The 27,787-nt window shown below is 47.8% G+C and overlaps 1 protein-coding gene across 2 annotated transcripts; it reads left to right on the top strand.

Moving 5' to 3' along the window:
* Nucleotides 1–31: 31 nt before the first annotated feature.
* ZBTB49 (zinc finger and BTB domain containing 49) lies at nt 32–27,301 on the top strand. Of its 2 annotated transcripts, none has more exons than XM_021677600.1 (8): nt 32–92; nt 8,411–8,581; nt 10,710–11,812; nt 14,300–14,346; nt 20,598–20,671; nt 22,276–22,358; nt 22,451–22,612; nt 26,169–27,301. In XM_021677600.1, the coding sequence occupies exons 2-8, from the start codon at nt 8,430–8,432 to the stop codon at nt 26,840–26,842; spliced, it is 2,295 nt and encodes a 764-aa protein (XP_021533275.1). In that variant the 5' UTR covers nt 32–92; nt 8,411–8,429; the 3' UTR covers nt 26,843–27,301. The 2 variants fall into 2 exon arrangements, with proteins under 2 accessions (XP_021533275.1, XP_021533273.1); XM_021677598.1 differs by lacking the exon at nt 32–92 and adding an exon at nt 103–132.
* The last annotated feature ends 486 nt before the right edge of the window (nt 27,302–27,787 follow it).

Raw genomic sequence — 27,787 nt, forward strand, 5'->3', positions numbered from 1 at the left:
ACGCGGATCCGGCCGGCCGAGGGGGCGTTGTCGGGATGGCTCCGCGGCCGCCAGAGCCCGGCGAGCGGCGCTGAGGACGGCGGCGGCGGCAGGTGAAGCAAGGCGGCGGCGGGGCAGGAGCGGCCTCTGAGGGTAGGTAGCCGCCGGGCCGGGGACCGGCCTCGCGGGGGCGCGGGGGCCCGGCGCGGTGCAGTGGGAATGGCCGGGAGAGCGGGCGGGGCCCTGAGCCGCCGCCCCCGCCCCCGCCCCCGCCCCCGGGCAGCGCGAGGGTCGCGCGGGAGTTGGCTGCGGCCCCCGGACCCGGAGCGGAGCCTGCGCCCCCGTGCCGTCCCCGCGCCGCCTCCGCGGCCCCCGGGCGCGCTCCCGGTCCCCTCCCGTCACCCTGTAGTCCGGCAGTGCTGAGCACCACGGCGCCCCTGGCCCCGCGCGGCCTCGTTTCCGTGTGAGCTGAGCGCGCGCGTGCGGCGGGCGCAGGGACGTCGTCCCCGGTCCGGTTCGGGCGGCGGTGAACGAAGGGCACTCGCACAGCGCCTGCGGCTTCGTGGTTTAGCTGCTCTCCGCGGCCCCCGAGACGGGGCTGGCACACGCCGGTGGTCAGTGAGCGTGCCTAACCGAGTGACTAGCCGGTGAACGGGTGTGAGCAGAGTTTGTGAGCTACGGTAACCCCGGGGCGGCCGGGGCGGTGAGGACGGTGAGGGGGGTTTCACTCCCGAGGCGAGGGGGTTTAGGCCTGGAGCAGGGAGTGCATCCCTTTGCCAGGCCCGCCCTGACAAAATGCCGCCGACTGGTTAGACTGGTTATTTTCTCGCAGTTCTGGAGGCTGGAAGTCCAAGATCAAGGTAGCAGCGGGATTGGTTTCTCCTGAGGCTGCACAGCTCGGCTCACAGACACCCACCCTTGTGCCTCGTTTTCACAGGGCCTTTCTTCTGTGCAGGAGCATCCCTGGTGTCTCTGTGTCCAGATCTCCTCTTACGGCGACATCAGTCAGATTGGATTAGGGTCCACCCTAATGGCCTCATTTTAACTTAATTACCTCTCTGAAGACCGAATCTCCAACCCAGAAATATTCTGAGTTACTGGGGGTTAGGGTTTCAACATAGGGATTTTGGAGGGAACACGATTCAGCCCATCACACAAGGAATTCACCAGAATGGACAAGGAAGAAAACGTTTTCCAACAGAAGTGACAACGTGGCCTCGAGGTTTTAAAAAGCAGGTGCTTGAGGTTTTTTGTGTGCCGGGCACATATGTGTGCCTCATTCTTGTTTACACTTTCCTGCATTTTTTTTTTCATTTGCTCCCCCTGGGAAACGGGGGGGGGGGGGGGGGGGGGGGGGGCGCTTTCTTCATTCTTTCTCTGTAACCCACGTTTTCAGCACACGTCTCTTCCTTGAGGTTTTCCCTCACCCTCCTCCTTCAGATTAATTTGTACTTCTCTCACTCAGTATCTCCAGGAAGTGGCTATTCTTGTTTCTCCTATGTCTGGGGTATCGGGGTACAAGAGCACCTGGCTCTGGGGGTCCCAAACAGACCACTGACAAAATCCAAAGGCAGAGAAATGGGTGGTGGTGAAACAAGAAAGGGATTTATTTCAGGGAGGCCAACACGGGGAAGACGCAGACTAGCTTCCCAAAGACTGTTTCCAAAGTCTCAGAAGTGCTTCCAGGTTTATATTAAAGAAAATCTGGGACAAACATTGGTGGATATGTGCAGGTGGGCATCGAAGGTCAAGTCCATCGTTGTCTTGGAGTCAGTCACGTGGGGTCTTCCTGGCTCAGGGCAGTCCTTATGGCTTGATGAGGTAGTTTCAGTTTCCATCAGGGGATGCTTTGCCTGCAGGGTCTTTTGCCTGATTAAGAGATGAGCCAGAGGGCGCCTGGGTGGCTCAGTTGGTTAAGCAGCTGCCTTCGGTTCAGGTCATGATCCTGGAGTCCCGGGATCGAGTCCCGGGATCGAGTCCCGCATCGGGCTCCTTGCTCAGCGAGGAGTCTGCTTCTCCCTCTGACCCTCCCCCCCTCATGCTCTCTCTCTCTCTCTCTCATTCTCTCTCTCTCAAATAAATAAATAAAATCTTTAAAAAAAAAAAAAAGAGAGACGAGCCAGAAAGAAGAATGTAATCAGTTAGAAAGTACAGACCGAGGTGAGTTGAATTGCTCGTTCAGTCCTGTAGACTGAGGCTTCCTGAAGGTGTAGGTGACCACATGTGAGTTTTTTCTCCCTCGTACCTTCAGTGTCCGGCATGTAGTGACAGTCTGTAAAGTTAAGTGAATGATGTGAAAACTGAGACAGGGTTTCACTTTATCAGCATTTCCTCCTCACAACAACGTCTTGCACGGGTCAGGCATACGGTAGCAGTTCAACCACGTGGGCCTGCAAAGCATCGTAGAGTCAGTGTAGAGCTAAGGCAAGAACCAGGCTGGCTTGCTTGAAGCCATTGTTTTTGTCATGGGGTTTGGGGTTCGGGGTTCCGGGAGGGGGCTGCGGATTAGGAATAAGCCGTTTGAAAACCATCATGGCCAAAGACGAGGGTAGGACCACGGTAAGGCAGGCTGGGTGCTGAGGTGTGTGAACTGTGGACCCTTGGAGAAGTGATCCATGAATGGCCCCAGGGAACAAACTTGTACAAATTCTTCACGTTTCACCAGTTGGTCAAGTCTTCCACAGAACAGAAGGGTCTTTGCTCCAGGAGCCTCTCTACAGAATAAAATTCCATTCTGGCTCTTATTCCCTTTAAAAGCACCTCTTCATTCACATTTAAGCTTTTTCTTATGTTTTTCTCTCTTTCCCATATTTTCATTCCTTTTGATGCCATTCAGTCCCTCTTTTTACCATCACACTTTTGGTATAGATTTGTAGCATTTAAAACAGGATGGCACTGAGGCGCCTGGCTGACTCCATTGGTTGAGTGTCCGATCTTGATTTCCGCTCAGGATCTCAGGGTTGTGAGATCAAGCCCCATGTAAGGCTCCGCACTGCGTGTGGAGCGTGCTTAAGATTCTCTCCCTCTCACTCTCCCCCTCTTGTCCCACTTGCGCATGTGCTCACTCGTGCTCTCTCTCTAAAAATAAACAAAATGTTTTAAAAAAATAAAACAGGAAGATACTTTAGAAATTATCTAACCCAGTGGGAACCCTCCATTTTTACATGTCCAAAAACGGAAGCCCAGAGTCTCCACCCATCCAGAAGCTATGTATTGAGCATCTGCTGTGTCCAGGGCGCTCTTGTAGGTACCAGAGATACGCTGATCAATACAACAGTCTTTACCACAGAAGATGTTTGTTCCTTACCACACAGAGTGAGTAGCTGCAGAGGTGGAGGTAGGTCTGTGCTCTTTGTGTCACACCAAGCACGCATTCATCCTCATACATGCTGTGCTTAACTGGGCAGTCACACATGGGTGGTAGACTGAAGGGGCAGCTGATTTGATCCAAGGAAGGCCTTTCATCTGTCACATGTAACTCAGAGTAGTGGTTAAGCACGTGGGCTTTGGAACCATTCCCTTCGTTTAAATCCTGACTCTGCCTCTTACTATTACTTATTAGCTGTGTCCATCTTCTCTGTACCTGGTCAGGTTATCTCTTGCATCGCAACAAACTACCCCAAAACTTTGTGACTCAAAAATTTATTTTATCTCACAGTTTTGTGGGCCAGGAATTCAAGCAGGGCTCCACTGGGCTGTTCTTCAGCTCTGCGTGATACTCCGCTGATGTCGGGTGTGGCTTTGTTCCCATATCTGGTACCTGGGTAGGGGGGCTGGAAGGCTGGGCTCAGCTGAGTCCTTCTTGGGCGCCACAGATTCTCCCCAGTTGGGCGCCTTACAGCTGACTCAGGCCTCCAGAGTCACTCTTCCAGAAGACAGACAGTGGCAGCTCTCAGCTCTTAGGGCCTCAGCGCAGAAATGAGGACAGTTTTGCACCCTTACTTTTGCCTGTTCCATTGGTTAAGGCAGAGGCTGCTCAGATTCGAGGCAGGAGAGACCTAGATCCCACCTCCCCTTGGAATCGGAATGTCAGAGTTGTACCTGTCTTTAATCCTCCAGGTACCTCATTGTCTTCATCTACAAAATGAGGATAATAGTAGTATTTATCCTGCGTTTATCATGAGAATTAAATGAGTGTGAATTAAGTATGAAATGAGCGTGAGAATTAAAAAGATATGGGTAAAGGGCTTAGCCTAGTGGCTAGCATGTTAGAAGCATTTTATAAATATGTGCCATTTATTATTATTGATCTTAGGTTCATGATACATTTTTATTTGTAGTTGTTATTCATAGGACACACGAGGAATATAAGACGTAAATTATTTTTCCAGAGCTCTCTATAATCTTGTTGGGAAGGTACAGGATTGACGTCATGAAGCCGTTAGAGAACTATACCAAGTAGTGTGAAAGAGTTAAGGTTTTTACAGTCAGCGTAAACTTAGGTGGAAGAGTTCATAATTGTGCGTGTTATTTCTATAGGGCTGGAAAACGTCTAAAGCAGATTCAGAATATTTGCTGTAGTTTAGCATTTAAGTCTGTAGAGGAAGGTTTTGTGTTGTCTTTTTAATGTTCTTTTTCTCATGGGCCATAGCATAGCCCAAGAGCATGGGCTCCACGGTTAGGAACCAGGCTTTAAATCCTGGCTTTGGAACACAGTAGTTTCATGATCTTGGGCTAGGTACTTAAACTCCCCATTTCTTAATTTCCTCACCTATAAAATGATGATAATAGGCTTCTGGTAGCATTGTTTGAGTTAATGGATAGAATGTGCGTAGCACGGTTCCTGACCCATAGTGAATAGTAAATGAGAGATAATAAGAATAAGCCAATAATCCTTTTCTTTTCAAGCCACCGATGGGACAGGGTAGGTACCTGATTGCTCCATCATTTGGCTGTTCAGTTCCCTTGAGGATTCAGCACGGGACAGTGCCCCACCACCTGACATAATGCTTTCCCTTTCTGTATTCTTGTGTTGGCTGATGTTGTTCTCTCTAGGTGATATCACCAGTTTTCCTTGCATCCCACTCTGATCTCAAACCAGGAGATCGTGCCAATGCTCCAAACCTTACATATCGGAAACTAAGCTTTCCATAAAGAAATAGGGGACTCAGAATAAGGTGTAGAGCTGGGGCTGAGATGATGGGGGTAAGTTTTAGAGATTCAAAGTTGAGGGGTCGTACAGTTGTAGACGTTTAGCAGGAAGTTGGAAATGTGGAAGTGATGGTCAAAGCTAAAGTTTCACATTTAGGAGTTGTCTGCTTAGAACAGATGAAAGTTGAGAATAGGTGTGATTGTCAAGGGAAAGAGAAGGCTCAGGGGCTGAATCTAAAGGGACATTAACATTTGGGGGCTCGCAGAGCACAGCATAGAGATGGAACAGGTCAGAGCCGTAGTAAGAGGACCCGAAGGGTTCTGGGGAGAGAGGATGTCGAGCTGGGCAGACCATACTCCACATGCGGCAGCACAGCGGGGGAGAAGGGACCGAGGAAAGGCCACTGTGGGCACATGTGTTGCAGCAGAGTGAGAATGGCAGCAAGACTACAGGGGGAAAGGACTCGAGAGAAAGTAAACTGGGTGGGGGGGTAACTGGGTGACAGGCATTAGGAGGGCATGTGATGTGATGAGCACTGGGTGTTACAAGTAACTGATGAATTATTGAACTCTACATCTGAAACTAATGATGTACTATATGTTGGCTAATTGAATTTAAATTGAAAAAGTTTATAAAAAAGGTAAAGTGGGATGTGGAGTTGCTGTTTTGAGAGGCGTAAAAGAGAGGCCTATGATGAATAGATGTACCTAGCAGGAGGATTTTGTTGTCCTGTTTTGTCTTGGTGTTTGCAGGAGCTGGTGAGCCGGTAGGTCGGGGACAGAGGGAAGCAGCAAAAGAGCTGAGGATGAAACCAAGTCCTGGGGGAGGCAGGCTGGGTGGGGTCAAGGGGAGAAGGGAAGTTGGCTTTGCATAAGAGAAGATACCCTTCATCCTGTGAAGCTGAAGGGATTGAGGGAGGGATGAGTGAGAAATTTGGAATTGAGAAAAGAATTTAAAGGCACTCAGGTTATATCAAGTTGTCTGTGGGCTCAACCTTCTTAGTGGAGTCAGGGTCGGGTCGCAGTCACTTTTATGGATGAGGGAGACAGACATGGTGGGATTGAAGAGACCGGAAAGGACTCAGAAGAGCTGTTGTGAGAGTGTAGAGGGAGTCGAAAAAGACATAAACATTAACTGTTGCTAATTAGCAACAGAGGTTAGCTCACATGGATTTTAATGGTCGAGTATCTGCTGTGTGCCATGCAAAGATGAATAAGATGGTCCCCTCAGAGCTCACAGCAGAGTTGGAGACACAGATGATGGAGCATAATGAGAAGTTGTCTTGTGGAAGTATGTATGGGGCTATAAGATCGCAGAGGAGGGACCCCAGAGTCAGACTCGAGGAAGGAACAGTGGGGAAGAAGGAACAAATTTCAAAATGGCAGGAAAGGCTTCTAGGAGTTGTTGACAGCTCAGCTGAGCCCTGGTAGGGGAGTGGGCCTTAGTATTCCCAGGACAGGAAGTATCAGAACCAAAGGCTTTCTGGGGAGAGAGTAAGGCAGCGGTCTGTAATCTGCCTGCTTCACAATTACCTGGATGCTTACAGTGCAGGTGCCTACATCCCATGCTAGACTGAGCAGAACTCTTGATGGTATCCAGGAATCTGCATTTCTAACAGGCTTTCCAGGTGTTCCTTATAGATAACATTTGTTGAATACTTAATGTCAGTTGCTATACCAGATGTTCACATGGGCTCTCACAATTGTGTCAGTAACCCGTGAGATAAGATGAGGAAAGTGGTCATTTGCCCAAAGTCATGGAGGTAGTGAGCAGTGGGTTAGGGCTCCAAACTGTCCCCGGTACAGCTTGTTTAAGGAGGTGCAGGTAGTTTATTTTGGCTGACACATAGTGGGCACAGTGGGGGATAAGGTGGTGGTGATGCTGGTGATGGTGATGGTGGTGATGATAGAGAAGGAGGAGCCGGGTTAAAAAGCTTAGGTTTTGGCTTTGTGGTTTAGTGGCTTTTTCAATAATGCTTATGCACTGAGGATGAAAGCAAATAAAGCAGATAATGGCTTTTTAGGTTTTTATTGTACCAAACTGCCACATTAGCCTCCATAGGCTTCTCCCAGTCTGACTTCATTTCTCCCCACTACATTTCTTCCCGTAACCGTATCTCACTGGATTGTGCTCCTGTATTTGTTTAGTTGTGTGTCGTGTACTTTTGTGTGTGTGTGCTTCCTTTAATAGAATTTAACCTTCATGAGTGTGGGGACCTGGCATATTTTGTTTGTTGTTGTAGCCCTAGTACCTGGCACATGGTAGTCAGTCAGTAAATAGATGTTGAATAGATGTGATCCCTTCTATATTGATCCTCTCATCTTCTCTCTCTGTCTCTCTCTCACACACACACACACACACACACACTCTCGTACATCATGTCCTACACTTTCTTGGCTTCAGCACTCTCAAGCTCAGTAGGCACCTTATGCTTTCTAGTATTTCTGCCCAGGGTACCTGCAAGACAGGTCTCTGCTACAGCAGTGCCTTAGCAGAGAGGTAAGAAGGAACAAATGAGTATGGGGCGCCTGGGTGGCTCAGTCAGTTAAGCGTCCAACTCTTGGTTTTGACTCAGGTCATGATCTCAGGGTTGTGAGATTGAGCCCCACGTTGAGCCCCATGTCAGGCTCTACACTTAGTGGGGAATCTGCTTGAGATTCTCTTTCTCCCTCTCCCCCTGTTCCTGTGTGCTCTCTCGATCTCTCTCTCTAAAATAAATCCAGGGAAAAATGGGAACAAATGAGCCGATATGCTGCTTTGTGATGCCTCTTTTATTACTTTCTAGTGGTGCTAGTTTATTTTGACTTTTTATCTCCCTAAATAAGCTCCTAATTTTCCCACCTTCTAATTTAGTGCCCCATGTACGGGTACTCAATAAATATTGACTGATCTCATCCAGTTGATTTTTTTCTAACTTCAGGTGTCTGTATGTTTTCATTGAACTATTCCTAAGTAGAAACGAGAGAAGTGCACATAGCGTTAGCGTGGTCATATTCTACATTGGCGCTGTCAAATACAGTGGCTGTTTAAATAAATTAAAGGTTTAGTTCCTCAGTCACTCTAGCCACATTTCAAGTGCTCAGTGGCCAGATGTGGCCAGTGGCCACTGTACTGAACGGTGCAGATACGGAGCATTTCCATCACTGCAGATGTTTCTGTTGACCAGCACTGGTCTGATGCCCAAGACACAAAGTTTTTGTGGTTTTTTTGTTGGTTTGTTTGAAGCGTGACCAACAAGGAATCATGACCACGAGCTGCCCGTCAATCAGTGGGTTCCGGGGCCATAATTGCCAGTCGTATCGCCAAATCTCAGTCTCTCATTCACGTTCTTTGCTGCAGGTCTCCTGGGTGGCTGAGCATGGACCCAGTCGCTACTCACGGCTGCCATCTTCTCCAGCAGCTGCACGAGCAGCGCATTCAAGGCCTGCTTTGTGACTGCATGTTGGTCGTGAAAGGGGTGTGCTTTAAAGCACATAAGAATGTTCTGGCAGCGTTCAGTCAGTATTTTAGGTACGTATTTTACGCTCTGTTCTTCTAACTGTACGGAGGAGAAGCTCTTCTAGCATGGATATATTTTGACTAAATTTTCTTTTCTCCTTGGATTTCACGGTCCTTATCTTTGGTAGCAGATTGTGGATTTTTTGCTTTTTGTATTTAGAGTAACCCGAGAGGAAAAGAGCCTTTTAACTAAAATATATTTGGGCTGATTGAATGTATTTTGGCACTCTGTCTTTGATTTTAATAGTTCTAATTAATGTCAGTTTTCTCTATATATTTCTTATCCTTTCAGGATAAAAAGATTGAGGAGTAGAATTCCTGGTAAGAACTTTCTTGTGATAAGAAATTGGAGAGGGGGCGCCTGGGTGGCTTAGTCGTTAAGCGTCTGCCTTCGGCTCAGGTCATGATCCCAGGGTCCTGGGATCGAGTCCCGCATCGGGCTCCCTGCTCCGCGGGGGGCCTGCTTCTCCCTCTCCCACTCCCCCTGCTGGTGTTCCCTCTCTCACTGTGTCTCTCTCTGTCAAACAAATAAATAAAATCTTTAAAAAAAAAAAAAAGAAATTGGAGAGGGGAAACATCCTATGTATTATTTTTTTATTAAAATATTTTAGTGTTTTTCATTTGAATATTCTAAGAAAATAAGTTTGAATTCAATTTACTTATTAATATAATCATTTTTGGATTATTAGAATTAAGTATTTTACATACATTTTCTGATTAGCTGAGATTTATCTCTCGAAGCACTAAAGCTTCTTTTTTTTAATACCTTTTTTCCCCTTAAAATGCATACCATTTTACTGCTCTAGTGAACAATATATGGAACGTGATTTCATCTTGCCTTGATAATCTTGAATCATCCAGTTAAACTAACTCAGCTCTCATGTGTGCCCTAGTACATAGTATAATGGGTCAGCTCACCGAGGTGGCAGCACTATTTGTCCCCATGCAACCTGGTCCCAGACTTGGTTTTCCCTACTCCTTTTTAATGTGTTCTTCCCTTTAGGTAAGAACAAAGCTGAAGGCTGTTTGGGGAAAGCAGGTGATCCCATTAGATAAGATGTCTTCAACAAACTTGCAAGACCAGTTACCTAAGTCAGCTTGCTAGTTTATATGCAGTACAAATTCGTTCACCTGGAACTCGATGAGTACCCAGAATAAAGTACCTGGGCTGCATGGTGCCCCCTTCCCCTCATTAACTCATAGGCCTGTTCTTTTTCTCACTGCTGAGAAACCCCTAACAGGTCAGATTACAAAATGAGTGTATCTCAAGTCCCTAGAGCTGTCAGATTCATAGAGACAGAAGGTAGAATGGTGGTTGCAAGGGGCGGGGGGGGGGGGGGGGGGAGGATGGGAGTTACTGTTTAATGGGGACAGAGTTTCTGTTTGGGAAGAGGAAAGATTCTGTAAATGGCTGGTGGTCATGGTCACACAACAGTGTGAATGTACTTAATGCCACTGAATTGACAGTTTGAACTATATTTAAGTACAGAGTTTCTAAACAGTTAAAAATGGATCAAATGTGGAGTGCGTGGGTGGCTCAGCCGGTTAAGCATCCCGACTCTTGATCTCAGCTCAGGTCTTGACCTCAGGGTTGCAAATCCAAATCCTGCATTGGTCTCCACTTAAAAAAAAAAAAAAAAAGGATCAAGTGGTAAATATGTATGTTTTGCCACAATTAAAAAATTAAAATTAAAAAAGTGAATGTATCAAATGTTGGTTTATTTTACTATTTTTATTTTTAGACATGTTTAAGGCACTCAGATATGGAAATATTTTTGTTATGTGTTTTATGGCCTGAAATATAATTTGCCAAGCTAGACATGAAATACTGAAAAATGTATCCTGTAATATCCTATATTATACTCTGTATGCAGTTAGTAATATATATGAATAATTATATTTTAAAAGAACAATGAGTGTATTTCAGAACTTTACTTTGAGATCTGTTTGGAAGGTTGGATATCCAGCACGCTAATTCATCTGAGTTGCTTTATTGAATGGCTTACCAAAATTTTTTAAAGGATTGAAATATACTTAATTTTAAAATCGTGGCATTTATAGAAGGATAGTATTTTTTAATGGTATCATGAGCATTATTTATAAGAAAAAAATTATCATACCATAATCTTTTTTTTATCAGGAGCCTCTTTCAGAACTCTTCAGGCCAAAAAAGTGATGTTTTTCACTTGGATATTAAAAATGTAAGCGGCATTGGGCAGATCCTGGACTTCATGTACACTTCTCACTTAGATCTTAACCAGGATAATATCCAAGTAATGCTGGACATAGCACAGTGTTTGCAAGTTCAAAATGTTCTGAATCTGTGTCACACATTTTTGAAGTCCACCACTGTGGAACAGCCCCCGGGCGTGTCTTGTAACAGCGCGTTCTCCCTGCAGAGCACCCCGCCTGCCGATGCGCACTGTGCAGTAAGTGAAAACTACCCTCCTCATTTGCTGCAAGAGTGTCCCGCCGATGTTCAGCAGAGTAAGGTTTTGGATGAATCACATTCTCACGCTCCACCGTCCATTAATCTCCATCAGTCTGCAGGGGAGGCATCCAAACAGGCACCCGACACGCTGGATGGCGCCTGCCCAGAGCTGCCTTTCAGACAGCCGAGTTACTACTACAAACTCAGAAACTTTTACAGCAAGCAGTACTACAAACAGGCTGCATGTCCTGGTCACGAGAGGGTGAATGAGCAGCCCTTCACTTTCAGCACAGCCGCGGACCTCGGTGCCGGCGACAACCAGCCTTGTGCCGGCAGTCATTCCGAATGTGTCCTGGAGTCTTCGGAGCACTTGCCTTCCCACTTCTTGGCCCAGCCCTTGAGTGAATCTGCCCCAGACCCTGACTCAGACAACCCGTGCCAACCACCCACCAGACAGATGAGGCTCAAAAAGGCCATTCACCTTAAGAAGCTAAATTTCCTCAAGTCCCAGAAATCTGCAGAGGAGCCATCCGAAGGCAAGCCGGATGACGGCTTAACGAAGAGGGTGGAGTGCGCTAGTGCAAATACTACAGAGAAAGCCACCAGCCACGGTGCTGAGGAAAAAGAAGGTGAAGAACTCGTCACTTCTGAGCGTTTTAACTGCACTAACGAAATGGAGAGGCCCGAAGAGCCTGCGGCGCTGGAGGACCAGTCCCAGATGCTTCAGTCACAGAGACAGTACACGTGTGAATTGTGTGGAAAACCTTTTAAACACCCGAGCAATCTGGAGCTTCACAGACGGTCACATACAGGTACACTGATTCAGTACCCACAGGCAAAAGGAAAGGAGATGGTGCAGACAATCAGACACTACGACCTACTCCTGCTTTTGTAAGAAGTTTTGCTGTTGCTTGATGATGTCATCGATAATTCCCCCCAAATCAAGGAGCGTTAGCTGCTTCTTATGTTTTTGGTGATTACTTTTAAAGAATAATCTCAAAGTTCTGTAGATGCTGTCATAGAACTGGTTTAAAAAGATGGCACATTTTTCGTTTTTAATTATGGTTTTATATGATAAAGTTTCCATCTCTAAAGAAGTGGAGTGAATTGTTTTGATGCACTGAAAATTTCAAATATATTCTAAAGCGGATAAGTTCTATTTGCTCTTTAGAATTAAAGTAAGTTTATCTTTTTAAAGCATGATAATTGTCAGTTCCATTCAGACTGAAATAAGAGTAATAGTAAAAGTTCTCTGGGAAGTAATTTTCCTATCAGATTTTTTTAAATTGTGGTTTGGGAGGAGGTAAATTTTTTAATAAGGATCAGCTTTAACTATTTGATATTTTCAAATGAAGATTCTTCCTCTTTGAACATTGAATTTTCAAAGCCTTATTACCTTAATTCATACCTCGTCCCCTTTCCAAAAAGTTTATTTTTCCAGGTGCTCATTTGAAGGTGTTACATAGTACATACACGTTACATGACGCAATACTTATGTGTTACTTTCCTTCTTGTGGTTAAACTTGATGACTCTAATACATGTAATAAATTAATGACAGTTAGAAGCATGAGATGTCTCTAAAGGATGTCTCTAGCGTGACCGCTTTACGGTGCATATGTAATTGTGGTTGCTGACCTGACATTCTGTTACCACTTTGGATTCCCCGTTTGCGTAGGTGTTTGCTACCTCTTGTATTACTGAGAGACTTAATACAGATGGAAGCCCTTCATAAGTTTTAATGTATTTAAACATAAAGTGCTGTCATGGAGGAGGAGGGGCAGTTTGGAATTACTTTATATGAAGGCAGTATCATTGACTCAGTTTCGCCCTGGAAAAACTTGATTTAGGATTTTGTTTGCATAACTTTCCTAGAGCCGAATGATCATTAGAATTTTTATTTGAGAAACATATCTAGTTAGCTTTAAAGGAAACAAATTACGTTGTTTGTCCTGAAGGAACATCTTTGGATGCCCGTAGTCATACAGTCATGGCGCAGATGTTTCCTGAGACAGAAACTGAGAAGGGTAGCACTTCTCGGATTATGGTCTGGAGAACCCCTTCAGGGGGTCTTTGAGGCCCATACGGTTTCCAGCATAGTCTGTGACGTTACTTGCCACCTTTTCCTTCTCCCACGAGTGTGTAGTGGAGTCAGCTAAAGGCCACCCAGCTACTCTGGTGACCAATGAAATGTTTGGTCGCTGTTTTCATTTCTGCTATGACTTATACCAGCAGATACAGCCTATGTCAACAACAGCTCTTTAGGGTCCTTGATTATTAAGAGTGTGAAGGGGTCCTAAGAGCAAAAAGGTTGAGAACCACAACAGTAGGGTTACTGACCCTGGACACGTGTGAGTCTTAGTGACCGGTGGCCTCTTTTTTTCAAACCGTTGTAACTTATACTGGGGGCTTTCATTTAACATTATCTATCATCCCCATAGTTTCAGACCTAAATGTAGTCACTGAATACAGGATTCATGTGATTATAATTGCTCAGGGTCAAAACCTCCGCCTTGGCCTTGAGGAAGCCTTAAAACAGTTTTAGGAAAAGATCAACATGAAAATGTCCTGGCAAGAGCTCAGAAAGCTAGTGAGGTGGCAAACCCGAGCAACACAGTAAGAAGGGAAACGCTAATTTTTTAAAAGAATCTGAATGAAACCACTTGATTTGAGGGGAATGGGGAAAAAGGAAGGTTCTTGATCTTCAAGGCCTAAAAGTGTTTTACGGGTGAAAGGTGGTACCTAGAAGTACACTTTTCAACAGATTGTGTTCTAGAGACTATTCCGAGCTGCTGTGGCTTCTTCATAGTGGAGTCCACTCTGCATCTGTTCTATTCCGGAACGCAGTTATTCAGAGTTCCTAAAATCAGAGGTGAGAGAAAAGTGGGCAGGGAAGCACATCTCCCGTGCTGAAATCTTGTTTTCCCCATTAGCGTGTGTCAGCCAAGGCTGAAAGGCAGTGGAGAGGGGCTTCTCCCTGGCACACTCTATTTTGGGCTCCTCCGTGTGTATACCTCGTGTGGTGTGAATGAGTCACCCTCGTGGTGTCAGAAGTTGGTGGTAGAGGTGTGAGGCTGAAGGGTAGGTAAATAAGATGCTGCTGTTGAGCTGATCATCTCTGCTTGCTGTCTAAGAGCCAGAGAGAATTATAAGGATGTAGAGACCGCCCATTTTCATACTCTGATAAAGAACATGACGCTCCCTTTTGAAAGAACATGGGAGACAGTTTGAACATTTTAAGCAAAATAATCGTGCAAATATGACTAATGATTTTACAAGTTGTTATTTTGTTTTGTTTTAGGTGAGAAACCTTTTGAATGTAACATTTGTGGGAAACATTTCTCTCAGGTGGGAATACTCTTATTTACTGTTAATAATTGGAAACCTGAAACCCAGTGTTTTTTTAATTATTATTATTATTATTATTATTATCATTATTATTATAAATAAGACATACGTTCGGACTTAAGAGAGAAGCCTCTGATGGTATCTGTAACTTTGACTTCACACTAAATCAGGAGAAAATAATTTTCAAGAAAACACATTTTTAGTTCATTGGGGGAAAAGTAACATTTTTTTGTAAGTGTGTGAACTCCCCCCATCCCACCCCCTTAAAGATGGGTCCAGTCCAAGTATATTTCTTCTCTTTCATGAATGAAGTTTCCGGTGAACCACAGCGAGCACACATCCAGAGGCTGCACACGGCTGGGCTACATCCAGGACACATGGCGTCTTACTCTTAGCGGCCCAAGGTTGTTCGGAGGTGGGGAACAGAGCGAGCAGTTCTCGTTCCCGCTCCGACTGCCTTTGGCTGACCTCCCATAGCTCATTTGGACATGTATGAGTTCTCTCATCCAGCCCGCGTATGCTGCACCCTCCCATGGGCCGTGTGCTGATCTGGGCACTGGACATAAAGAAACCTAGAGATTTCATGTTTTAGAGAAAACATTGGCTGTAGCCCGGTGGAAACCTGCTCCTGAAGTAGGAGGAGGTGACTTGCTCTGCCCCGTGCCGGGCCCTGGCATTCCAGAGGTGCACGCGAAGCAGCCACTGCACGGCTGTTGTTACACCCGGCGGGCACGCTGGACCCCGTAGTATAGCACCTCCTGCGGACGCTGCTCCCTGGCGTGGGGACTCCGGGCTGGGCCGTGATCCAGGAGTAGAGCCCCCTAGGCTGGTAAAGGCTGGGCGGCAGGCCCTCCCCAGAGCACAGAAACTCAGTGGCAGCGCCGTGTTCAGGCACATTCCCCACGGAGGCAACTCTCCCCCAGTGTCCCCTTCACCCTCCCACGCACCCAGACCTGTGCTCTGGTGACTTCTCACGCCTGCGGCTCCCTGTGTGCAGTGACTGACCAAGTCCTAACCTCTGCCTTTGCGTCTTTAGTCCGTACTTGCCATCAGGAGGACACCTGGCACCCACTAAATGTTCAGTAAGTTTTTGCAGAGCTGAGGGGGGCTCCTCACCCCTCCAGCTGCCACGCACTTGAGGCCTCGCTTCTTCACTGCAGCCTCGCCCGGGGCTTCCAAGCTGGGGCTGTGGAGCCAGGTGGTGTGCATTTGGATCCTGCCGCTGGCTTGCTACTCAGTCACCTCGGGCAAGCAGCCTCACCTTTTGGCACTTCAGCTTCCTTGTCTGTAAAACCAGGGAGATGAGATGACTGAGCCCAGCCGGTGTGTGGGGACTACCTGAGTCGCTAGGAGTACGAACTCCTGCCTGGCACGTAGTTAGTGCTCAGGGGGCATCACTGTTTCCTGTCCTGGTGCTGGCCCCTCTGTTCTTGCAGACCGGCCTTCCACCACCATCCTGACCTTACAGCTTTGGGGTGGGGAAAAGCCGAAGGCCTGGACTAATGACGATCAATAATTAGCAACCATAACTTCTCTGGGCCTCATTTTTCTAATTCTTACAACAGGGATGTACTGCCTCATGTGAGTGTTAGGAGCAGTGAATGGAACAATAGACATGAAAGCCCTTCATCCATTTAAAATGTGGTACAGTGTAGGTTCTGTCCTCCTTGCCTGGGAGCCTTCTGTGACTCTTCATTGCTAATCAAAGAAAACCAGATATTCAGGCATCCGTAGTCAGCCTTCAGCCTCCTCTCCTGGCACCGAGGCCAAGCCCCACCCTCCTCTTCGGAGATTCTGATTCCGTTGCTCTGGGGTGGGGCTTGATTATTACAGCGTTTCTGAAGTGTGCCGCTAAGGTTGGGGACCACTGCTCAGACCTTGTCCTGCACTTGCCTTCTTGAGTCCCATCAGGGGCAGCCCCGGCTGACAGACACACCACTGAAATCCTCCTCTGTGCTGTTGTCTGTATTTTTGTCAGATTTTTGTGAATGTAGGATTATGTGTAGTTGCAGTTTTCAGATGTATATTGCTGTTTATTTCATAGCGAAATTGTGAAATTTTTTGTGAACAAGGACCTTTTTGAAAAAAATTCAGCAAGTGTTTATTGCGAGCCTACAGTGTCCAAGGAGCTCTGCCATGAGCTGGAGAAGTATACATAGGGAGCAGTATGGGCAAAGAAAGAGAGTGGTCATTTCTGCCTGGAAGAAGTGGTGTTTGGGGTGGGTGAGGACATGAAATGTGTTAAGAGATTGTTTAGGTCAGCCCCAAAGACAAGCAGGCATTTGATAAGCCTGGGGGTCTCTGGCATTCTAGGACAAGAGAGCTATCAGGTGGTTTATATGGGGATACTTTGTAAGCAGTGCCCACTAGCCATCCTTCACCTTAAGCCAGGTGTTCATTTCTTTGAAGGAAATGGGGTGAATGTTTGTGGTTATGCTGGGTTGGAAAGCTCCCATGTTGTTGCAGCCCTATTTGCTTTGGTAGAAGTGAGTTTGTAAGTATTTTCCCTTTTGGAAGACTTGAAAGCAAGAAAACAGATTACCAATGAGAATACATCTTTTTTTTTTTTTAAAGATTTTATTTATTTATTTGAGAGTGAGAGTGAGAGAGAGAGAGCACAAGAAGGGGGGGAGCGGGAGAGGGAGAAGCAGACTCTGGGCTGAGCAGGGAGCCCGATGCGGGACTCGATCTGGGGACTCCAGGATCATGACCTGAGCCGAAGGCAGTCGCTTAACCAACTGAGCCACCCAGGCGCCCCGAGAATACATCTTTTATGCTATTTACTTAATTTATATTTAGTAGGGTCAGTCTTGGGGAAAAATAAAAGTTAACCACAACCTTGATGATGAGGTGTAAGCATATGGTATGTGAGCTTCGAGAAACTACCATAATCCGAGATTGTCACAACAGACTGTCCATCCGTTGACATCATTCTGGACACGGTCTGTGCGCAGGTCTCAGCCCTTGGGAGCCCTGCGTACTTTAGAGTGTGAGTGAGGCTCCGTCCGTAGTGCCAGGGCCCCTGCGTGGAGTAGAACCTGGACCGGTGGTGCCCCCAGAGGAGAGGAAAGGAGGGGGCAGGTCTGCGTACCTGTGATATGAGCAATGAGAGGAGGACACCCGGGGGCACTGAGCTGGCTTTGGGAGAGTAGAGCAGTTTGGTCTCTCCAAAGAGGCAGAAATGGACACTTTGAGGGGCTGGTGCAGTGTCTTCTGGCAGTGCTGTCAGAGAGGGGTGCCCCAGGCCCAGGACGTGGGGTATGGGGTGGGGTTGGGGGGCACAGCCGTGTTGGAGCCCCGCCTGGAAACGGATGTGCTCCCCAGGGCACTGGCACAGCCTGGCACCACAGGGAACATGCGGAAGTCAGAGTGTTTCAGTGAACTTCTCATAAGTCGTGAGACTTCCAGCCCTGAGGTGGTACCCCCACACTCCCAGTATCCAGTAGAATGATCATTGCCGTTTAGGTGACAGATCCATGTTCATCTCCAGACTTCTTTCTCCCTGTTAATTTTATTTTGTGAAATCCTGAAGCCCCCAGACTCCTGAACTAGATGACTTTTAAGATCTGAGATTCCTTTTATGTTGAAAATGGTATGATTCCTTGGCTATTTTTCCTGGAAATAATCTGCTGTCTTTAGAAGAATGCTCTGATAGAGAATATATGCTTGGTTTGTCCAGGTTTAAATACAGATGCTCACGTACATATTAGGAGTTATTTTTTAAATTACTCAACAAATCAGATATTAGTTCTTTTCTCCAGCAGAGTTTTTTCTCTGAAAAATCCTGACAGCTCCCTCCTAATTTAAAATATTTGCTTGGAAGGAGCAGAGCCCCCTTTCCTGCTAATATTCTGGAACATAACAGACAGCATGGCAGCACCGCCAGCCTTTGAGACCACAGTCGGGCCTGTTTGATCCCACCTGTAGGAGCCTGGGCTGATTACTTCCTTCCCAGAGCATCAGTTCACTTTTCGGTAAAATGCGGCACTACGACTTTGTAAGGGAATTGTGGCGTTATCTGCAGATACCTAGCAGAGTACTTCCTTCCTGGTGGTCTCTTATTGATCGATAGCGGTCGCGTATCCAGCTATAGATAATCTCCAAGATGTGGACTAGCTACTTAGCGGGTACTTAGTACTAGAGTAAGTCAGAGTTCACCAAAAGTATGGATACTTGACTAAAGACCAAATAATCAGGCTCCCAGTTTGCTTATGTAATTTGGCATAAATCAATGACAGCATTATTGGACTTTTTTTGCCTGACTCTTTCAGTATTTAATCTACTTTTATACCATTGGTCAGATCCTTTTAGCTGGTGGAAGATTTTCATTGTACCTTTCTGATATTAATTTCTGATATTAAATAGCTAAAATTTTTTTTCAAGGGTCTGTTTTACTGTTGCTTATTACACTATTTTAAGTGGAAGGCCATTGCTACTTGCTTTGAAAACAAGTAATTGTTACGCTTTACTTAACAAGAAAGGATGCAGCACTGCTAAGAATTGACTCAGAGAGTCAATGTGAAAACACATTTCAGTCATGATACATCGTTTACAAAATAACTTAAAACAAGAAGGACCTAATTTAACAGATGAGCAGATGGTGCTATTCAAATTGTTACATAATTGATGAGCTTTTCTGGAGTTTGGAATTGACTGACTTAAAACAGTGGTGCATTATCTTACCTCCAGTGAGCTGTTTCCCAAGTGACTGTTGTACTGAATCGTCAGCACAAGCTAGTTTATTCTCAGAGACTCGTGAGAGTGTAGACTCACACAAACCAAAGCTCATTTTTGGCCCAACTGTGTAACGGGAGAAGCTGTTTTATTTATCTGAATCTGAGTCTTTCATCTGGAAAAGAGAGGTGATCTAGCAGTGACTAAGAGTGGTTCGGTGATGCGTGTAAGGACCAGACTGCTCTTGACAGTTGTTTTATTATTGTTATCATTAGTCATTCTCTTAAAATATGGGGATTTCCCAGTGTTTTGCCAGATTCTTTCCCTTTCGTTATCTGAAATAAATCTGGGTTTTTCCTAAGCCATATTTATTGTATTCTGAAAGATAACATCTGACTCGGTGATTTCCCGGAGCCTGACACAGAGAATCTCCATGTTCTGTGACATAAAACCCCCAGATCGCACTTTCACTGCTTGTAAGTTTCCACGCACATGTGGACTTCAGACCATCTTCAAATCCATAGCCATGAACTGTCTGTGCATTTTATTTAAAATCAAGTTGGCAGATTTACAAAGCCAAATTTGTTAGTTGGTGTTACTGTTCGTTCTCCCTTTTTGGCTAAAATAGTGCATAATGACTGCACATGTTACCCTTGGGTATATTCATTCATTTCAGTGTTTTTGTAACAGAACGCTATAAAAAAGTAGGCAGGGGACATGACAGATTGAGTCTATTAAGTTAAGTTCCAGCAACGGAGGATTTTGTTTTCAAATCCTAATTTGAAACATTAGCCAGGAGCTTTTTTCATATGAGGCAATTGCAGTTTTAATTTCAGTGTACTTTAGGCAATTTCCTATTGACTTCCTATTGATTATTACATAGAAATCTATTTTGTGATCTTCATTTAAATAAGTTATTCTTTGGGAAGCCCTGCTAGTTTCAGAAATTAGGAACATAAAAGGTCCTGCAGTGAACCAGCTACTGTGAAGCCCCTGACGTGCATTTTTGCACAAAGGTGAAAAAACAACAGCCCTTTCCGGGAGAATAGCTGTGCTGCCGCAGGAAGGCCCGTTTGCACGTGTCTCACCTTCTCTAGGAGCAAAAGCAGGTTTTTAAAAAGGAAGAAATCCTGCAGGTGCTCCTTTTTTTTTTTTTTTTTTTCTCAAGAGTTGCTTGCATGTAGATGGTCTGAGTTAAAAACCCCAAATAAAGCATACCAAGGTCTATTTAAACTACAAGGTCAGCAGCCTCCACAGTGTGCCGGGCCCATTTCAGAGGGAAGCAGCACAGTACACGCCTGAGGTGGGACAAGCCAGGGGCCCACGTGGGGGAGGCACAGAATGGAGACGCATCCGTGTTCAGCAGGCTGTTGGGCAAGGCAGACTCCCCAGAGTTAGACTTAGGCTGGTCCCTGATCTCCTTGCACATGGCTACTTTTGAGTTGTGCGTATGTAATCTTCACTGGGAAAGTTAGACTGGGACCTGGTTCAAGCTGTCAGTTTTCCTTTTAAATTATAGGACCTGTAAGAAAATGTTTCATTATTGGTATGCTTTTTCTTTCCTTGCTTTCTTGCAGGCAGGTAACTTGCAGACTCACTTACGTCGGCATTCTGGTGAAAAACCATACATCTGCGAAATCTGTGGAAAGAGGTCAGTGCTGGGCTTATTCTTCCATTTGTAAGGATCAACTTGTAGTCTGTCTTTGAACTCAGTGTTCTCTGAGCCACCTGTGGGCTCCCTCTGTCACTGAGGAAGACAGGTAAACCTGGCTTTCCATGGGATACGTGATGAGAAGAACAAAAAGAAAGAGAAGTGTTAATTAATAGAAAATCTAGGACACGAGTCTTACGAAATGGGATTTTACATGAAACAACATTATTTTGTACTAAAGTTTCCATTCATTCCAAGAATGTCTATTATCATAGATAAATGTCCCCATGGAGGTGACTCTCTTGTGGGGAAAATGAGACTTGGCAGCCAGAAAGCCTGGGCATCAGGAGAGAGGGCTGGAGGAAGTGCCCCGAGCTGGGCAGGGCTGTGACCTGGTGATGGAGTGGCGGGGGGGACCCTCCTCCCCTCACTGGGTCATTTGTCGGAAGTCCACACACTCATGGAGCGGTCGTGCTCAGGCGGCAGCCACCAGTCACAGCGATTCAGTCGTCCATTTATTTCACCATTCAACATGTCTTTGGCACCTACTGGGTGCTGAGTGCTGTGAGGGGAACACAGAAATAAACGTACAGGTTCTGCCTCTGATAAGGTCATCCTCAAGAATGGTGGGCAGAGACAGACATGGGACAATTGAAGTCCGAGTCATCTACTACAGTGCAGCACGTGCCGTGGGGACGCTAGAGCAAGAAGCAATTCTTGTTCAGGTCCAGGAAAACCTGCTGTCTCTGCAGATGGGAGGAAACAAAGAAAGAAGAGCTGCATAGCCTGACATGTCTCCCTTTCTGCCGTGGCCACCTGAACACTGACGACCCCATTGTGTGCCGGGGTAGTGCGGACCGCTCATTTCTGGTGCCTCGTAGCGTGGACCCCCAGCTGCCTCAGGTGGCCCTGTCGCTTCACTGTTGGCCTTGTTTTACACGATGTCTTAAATGGGAACCTTCTGAACGCCATTGAAAAGTAAGGCATGTGTTTAAAATCATGTCCCTAGGCAACGTCTTTTCCCAGATGGAACCAGTTATACAATCAGGTGTGGTGGAAAGGAAAGGAAACAGATTTCTGTATCGGAGAGCCTGGCTTGGAATTACTCCCCAAGCCAAGCTGCTGACCATCTTTGAAGAAGAAAGGTGAAACTAGGTAGAAAAACAAAAACAGAACACTTGCATCATTTTCTACTTTCTTTTAAAAAAAGAGATGGGGCACCTGGGTGGCTCAGTAGGTTCAGCGTCTGCCTTCGGCTCAGGTTATGATCCCGGGGTCCTGGGATTGAGCCCCGCATCGGGCTCCCTGCTCAGCGGGGAACCTGCTTCTCCATCTCCTCCCCACTGAGCAGGGCCACCGCTCATGCTCCCTCTCACTGTCTCCATAGTTATCTCTGTCTCTCAAAAAAATCTTTAAAAAAGTAAATAATAAAAAAGAAAAAAAAGATTTTTAAAGTGCACATTTCAAATGAATCGGGCCACTTCTGATGACATTCTGAAGGAATGTAGGGAGCAGTTCATCTCCTCCCTCAGTGACTTGCAGTCACAAAGATTTGCAACAGTGTAGAAAGAAATTCATAATTGAATTTTCAAATTACATTACAGGTTTGCAGCGTCTGGCGATGTCCAGCGTCACATCATTATTCACTCAGGAGAGAAGCCACACTTGTGTGACATCTGTGGGCGAGGTACTGCTGCGTGTTTTCCCTTTTTTGTCCTGAAGACTGCCAGTTGCAGTGTTCTCGGTCCTTCCGCTGAGCATCTGTTGTGGTCTCCCCAGGGTTCAGTAACTTCAGTAACTTGAAGGAGCACAAGAAGACACACACGGCCGATAAAGTCTTCACCTGTGATGAGTGCGGCAAGTCCTTCAACATGCAGAGGAAGCTGGTGAAGCACCGGATCCGGCACACGGGAGAGCGGCCCTACAGCTGCTCTGCCTGTGGTAGGTTTCCATGGGCCCGCAGCGGGCGGTCACCCTGCCGTCCCCGGTGGGGGCGGGGTGCCGGTCCCCGCACCCGCTCTGCCATCGGCTGTTTTGGTGTCGTGGGTAAATCATCCCTGTTCTCAAAGGTAAAATGGAGGTGGTGCGATTTCTTTACCACCTCCCGTGGCAGTCTCTCGGTCAGTCCTGCATTCTCGCATGCCTGTGAGTTTCTGTGAGGTGTCCAGAGCTGTCGTAAGGTGCTCTGCAGACAGAGCTGAGACAGAGTCCCAGGCACTGCGTGCTCCTGGCCCAGGTCAGTGGGGTGTAGACAGTTGGGAAAGTGTGGGAGCGTGTGGTGTACCGTAGCAGGCGTCGGCATCATGCAGCCTGAAGAGCCGGCGTGGGGGCTGCGGCTGGACCGTCCGGCAGGAGCATCAAGAGCACACGACGGGGTCAAGAGGGAGGGCTTCTCGAGATCCCGTGTTAGGAAGCAAAGGTCCCTTCTGCGGGCATTTGATGCAGCAGTGAAGTCTCGGGAGGAGAGGCACGGCTGGTGGCCCTCACTGTCCAGGCGCATCGCTGCACACGTGAGGAATGGGGACTCGGAGTTAAGTCCCGCTACCCCTGATCATAGTGTTTGAGCCTCGGAAGAACTGGGTGTGCGTGCGTGTGCGTGCGTGTACGCGTGTGCCTGTGACAGGTGCTTGACAGCGCGAACTGAGTCACGGAGGAGGGCGTGAGTGACCGTGTTTCTGGGTTCCTGGTTAGAACGCATGGGGAGACTGTTCAGGGCCCAGCTGTGGGAAGGCAGGAGCCGAGCACTCCTCCGAGCGGCTCATCCTGCCTGGGAGCTGCCATCTCAGGGTGGGCCTTCTGGGGTGTGACCGCAGCAGAGCTTCACTGTCCTCTCCCACTTAAGTTGTGTACCGATCTCCTGCATGCACATTTAGCAGCTCCGTGACTATTCTCGTTACTCTTTATTAAATTGTGTTGGGGCGCGTGTAGTGCAGTCAGTGGAGTGTCCAACTCTTGATTTCTGCTCAGGTCATGATCTCAGGATGCTGAGATCCGCGCTCAGCACAAAATCTGCTTCCCTTCTCCCTCTGTTTCTCCTCCCTGCTCGCGCGCGCGCACTCTCTAAAATAAAGTAGTATTACTTTAAATCACAGATGCAGTCTCAAGTCACTAATTTAAATGTCGGTTCCAAATTATCATTACAGCTGTCAACTTGATTTGAGGTTAAACATCCTCTTCCCTCCTCGGCTAGGACTTGCTGCTGGCTAAGACTTCGGTAGAGGAGGAAGCAGAGGGGGCCCTGTCGTCCCCACCTTACACTTCCAGCCCTTTCCCTCACCTCACTAACCATGGTTTCTGACCTTGACAAGGTCAGCCTGCGGCCAGGGGGAGAGAAAAAGAGAACAAGAATGTTCATTCTTACAGGACAGGGTCAAAATTTTTTAACAGCTTTATTGAGGTAAAATTCCCATACTGTGAAATTTGCCCATGTAAAGTAATCAAGTCAGTGGTTTTGGTATATTATTCACAGAGTTGTGCAACCCTCACGCACCATGGTCTATTTTAGAATATTTTTATCACCCCAAAAAGAAGCTCTGTGTCCACTAGCAGTCACTCCCTGTTGCCACGCTCCAGCCTAGGCAACCATTAAGCGCCCTTCTCTCTCTGGATTTGCACGTTCTGGACATTTCATATAAATGGAATCCTACAGCATGTGGTCTTTCGTAACTGACTTCTTTCACTTAGCAAATCCGCTGTGAACATTTGTGTATAGTTTGTGTGGGTGTGTTTTCATTTTCTCGAGTTCAGAAGACAGGTTCAGGTTTTTTTTGGTTTTTTTTTTTTGTTTTTTTTAAGATTTTTTATTTATTTGACAGAGACACACACAGCGAGAGAGGGAACACAAGCAGGGGGAGCGGGAGGGGGAGAAGCAGGCCTCCCGCTGAGCAGGGAGCCCGATGTGGGGCTCGATCCCAGGACCCTGGGATCACGACCCGAGCCGAAGGCAGACGCTCAACGACTCAGCCACCCAGGCGCCCCAGACAGGTTCAGTTTTAAGGTGGCTTCACATCCTGGGCTTTTTGGGCACTAGAGCTCCCCTTCCATTTCTCCTCCCTGCCCCCCCATTTCCTTCCCTCCCCTCTCTTCCTTTCCCAGCATTTCTCTGCACTTTCCAAGGTACAGACCTGCATTTTTCCTCCAGCGCTGGGTCCTAGCAGTTTATTCCCGGAGACTTTCTCAGTTGGGGTCTCCTCGCCCCTCTGGGCAGTCCTCTTAGGCTGGTTTGAGGATGGCTCCAGGCAGCTCGCTTGCAAGCACAACCCTTGTCCGGTCCATGGAAACACTGCGTCGTGTGCTGCCGGCGACTTCGGGCCACAGCCATGCACGAGGACCCTCCTGTCTGTCACCAGCACAGCTGGCCATTTATCTCTCGCTGGATTTCCCAGACAGGGGCCACATCTTGCCGTGAGGATGGCTGTGAAGTCTGGCTCCCCTGCCTTGACTGGTGGGAACTCGGCTGTGGCTAAAATTCACATGCCTTAAGGACCCTAGAAAAGATGATTCCCATTTGCCCAGTAATTCCACTATTGAGAATTTATCTTAAGGAAGCAGTGAAAAGAAAGATGTTAATTGAAGATGAAGTAGAGTAGCAAACAGGTAGAAACCGCCCAAACGTGCAGCAGATGGAGGAATGCTTATGAAGCTTCGAATCCATGAAATAGCGCCTATCTGTATGAACCGTATGTTGTGTAGACAGCACAGCAAAGGGTGAAAATGCTATTACTGGGGTGTTCCGTGAAGGAGGCTGAGTCTGGCGCTGCAGACAAGATGTAGACGTGAAGACACAGTCCCCACGGTGTGCCTCGGTAGCCTGTGTGGGGAAGAAGTGCCAAAACGTAATGCATGCGTGTGGACGCCGTTTGATTGTTCAGAGGTGCGGTTTTTTTAATGCCCCCCCCCCCCCCCCCCGCCTGATGAGGGCAGGATAGCTGAGCGTTCACACAGATAAGGGAGAAGTTCGAAATATGTGTCCACCTAACTGCGTGGTGCGTGCTCAGTCCTCCGTAAATAGGTGATGTCTTTGGTATGGTAATTTATTGGTGGTTCTCTTCTGACCTCTTACCTACTCTAATCACGGAAGGAGACCCGCTCCCTCTGTCCTATACACGGAAAGGAACTAGAACCTGGAGAAACATGTGTAAAATGACATCAAAAGCAAAAAGATGTTTCTAAGTTACAGATTGGCCATGTTAGACTTCAGAAAACGTAAGCAAAACTGACGAGGTTTCCCAGCATGGGCCAGCAGGGGCAGGCACCTGGGCTTACCAGCGAGGCGCTCCTGGGCAGGGGCGCGGGGGCTCTCGAAGGCTCGCACTGAGGGACCCACAACCCAAAGGCTGCAGGTTGGAGGGCCGCAGCTGGAGAAGACCGGAGGAGCCTTCCGGAGTGAGCAGGTGACAGGAGGGCTGGAGGTCGCGCACGCTAACGCTAAGTCCTTGTGTTTTGCAAGGGGGAGCGAGAACGTTCTCCTCTAAAAGGATGCCTGTTGGTTTTGCAGGAAAGTGTTTCGGGGGATCCGGCGACCTGCGCAGGCACGTGCGCACGCACACCGGGGAGAAGCCGTACACGTGCGAGATCTGCAGCAAGTGCTTCACGCGCTCGGCGGTGCTGCGGCGGCACGAGAAGATGCACTGCAGGCCCCACGGGGGCCGGGCCGCGCTCGACGAGCTCGCCCACGCCATCGAGACCCCCGACCTGGAGAAGTCGCAGGGCTCGGAGTCCTTTTCCCAAGACGTGTCTGTGACTCTGATGCCCGTGTCGGTCAAGCTCCCCGTGCAGCCGGCCGAAGATTCGGTGGCAGAGTTTGACGGCCCCTCCGCCGGCTCCTACTGCAAGTTCCGGCCCGTGGTTCAGCCTCCCGCAGCCGCTGAGCCGGAGAAGCTCGGGCTGGATCCCGGCAAACTCGCCAAGCCTCCGATGCAGCCGGCGCAGCCTCCGGCGTATGCTTACCCGGACGTGGCCGCCGTGGCCAGCGAGCCGCCGCTGCAGCCCGACAGCCTGTCCCTGGGCCGCTCGTCCCTGGCCACGCTGGACAATCACTGCGGCGATGTGCTGGGCGGCCGCGGGGCCGCCACGCCGTACAGGAACTCCGAGGGGCAGTTCTTCTCCAGCATGACGCTGTGGGGGCTGGCCATGAAGACGCTGCAGAATGAAAACGAGCTGGACCAGTGATGTCCGGCGGCAGCATTTCCCAGCCTCAGAGCCTTTTTGAAGCCCAGTGGAGCGGCGTCCGTGCTTCGGGAGAGAGCGTTTTCTCCGTGGTGGCCCTTTCTCACCGGCCCGAGAATAGTTTGACCATTTCTGTGCTGGTGGTGACTGATTACTGGAAGCTTCCGGAGCCTCAGGATCGGGGAAGAAGGCCCACAGGCTCCCCGTGCACGCAGACGGGGGACTGGAGGAGCGGATAGCCTGGGAAACCATCCCACTGACCTTCGCCGGCAGCACGGCGTGCACACGTGGGGTCAGCTACTGTACGTCTCAGTCACATTAAAGGGAGAAAGCTATATATAGTAACACAAATATGTTTGCATTTTTACATGATTGAAATTTGTACTGTTTTGTATTTTTATTTCCACAAAAAGTTTATTTGTATATGAAACTCATGTTATAATTTAATTTGAATAAATGAAACTTGACTTTCTAGATAATGTGTTTCCTCCAGCATTCTCATTAATTTAATTTAAAGACCGTAGTGGTAAAATAACTATCAACAAGGAAGGGCTCACCTTGCCAGGGTGAGTCCCGGGTTCAGGTCAGCCACCCGGGACAGTGGGCTTCAGAAGCCCTGGCTGCCGCTTACTGATTAGGTCCCGGGCAAGCTCCTCAACCTCTCAGAATCTCCTCTGGGTTTTCTCTTCTACAGTCTGCGGAAGAAATCTCGTAGCACCCGTATAAGGCGCAAGTGACCCCATCACCCCCTGGCACGTACCTGCCCAGGTTTCAGTGGCTTGACGTGGCTTCCCGCGTGCGTAACTCCTGCCCGCCTGCCCAGCAGACCCGCTGGCCTCTGTGTGACAGAACAAGGGGTGTGCGTGGGGCTGTCCCCAGACTGTCAAGTGAGCTCAAGTACTTTGATGTAAATGTAGGTCCCCGTGTGGCACAACGCAAGTCACTTGC

The sequence above is a fragment of the Neomonachus schauinslandi genome, chromosome 2 (genome assembly GCF_002201575.2).
Source record: "Neomonachus schauinslandi chromosome 2, ASM220157v2, whole genome shotgun sequence".
NCBI classification, from domain to species: domain Eukaryota; kingdom Metazoa; phylum Chordata; class Mammalia; order Carnivora; family Phocidae; genus Neomonachus; species Neomonachus schauinslandi.

Bases quoted from the DNA above. Each gene is read 5' to 3' on its own strand.
- ZBTB49 (XM_021677600.1), top strand. From the start codon at position 8,430: ATGGACCCAGTCGCTACTCACGGCTGCCATCTTCTCCAGCAGCTGCAC. The intron at 11,813-14,299 runs GTACACTGATTC...GTTTTGTTTTAG, and splicing joins TCACAGACGGTCACATACAG to GTGAGAAACCTTTTGAATGT. The intron at 20,672-22,275 runs GTCAGTGCTGGG...ATTACATTACAG, and splicing joins TGCGAAATCTGTGGAAAGAG to GTTTGCAGCGTCTGGCGATG.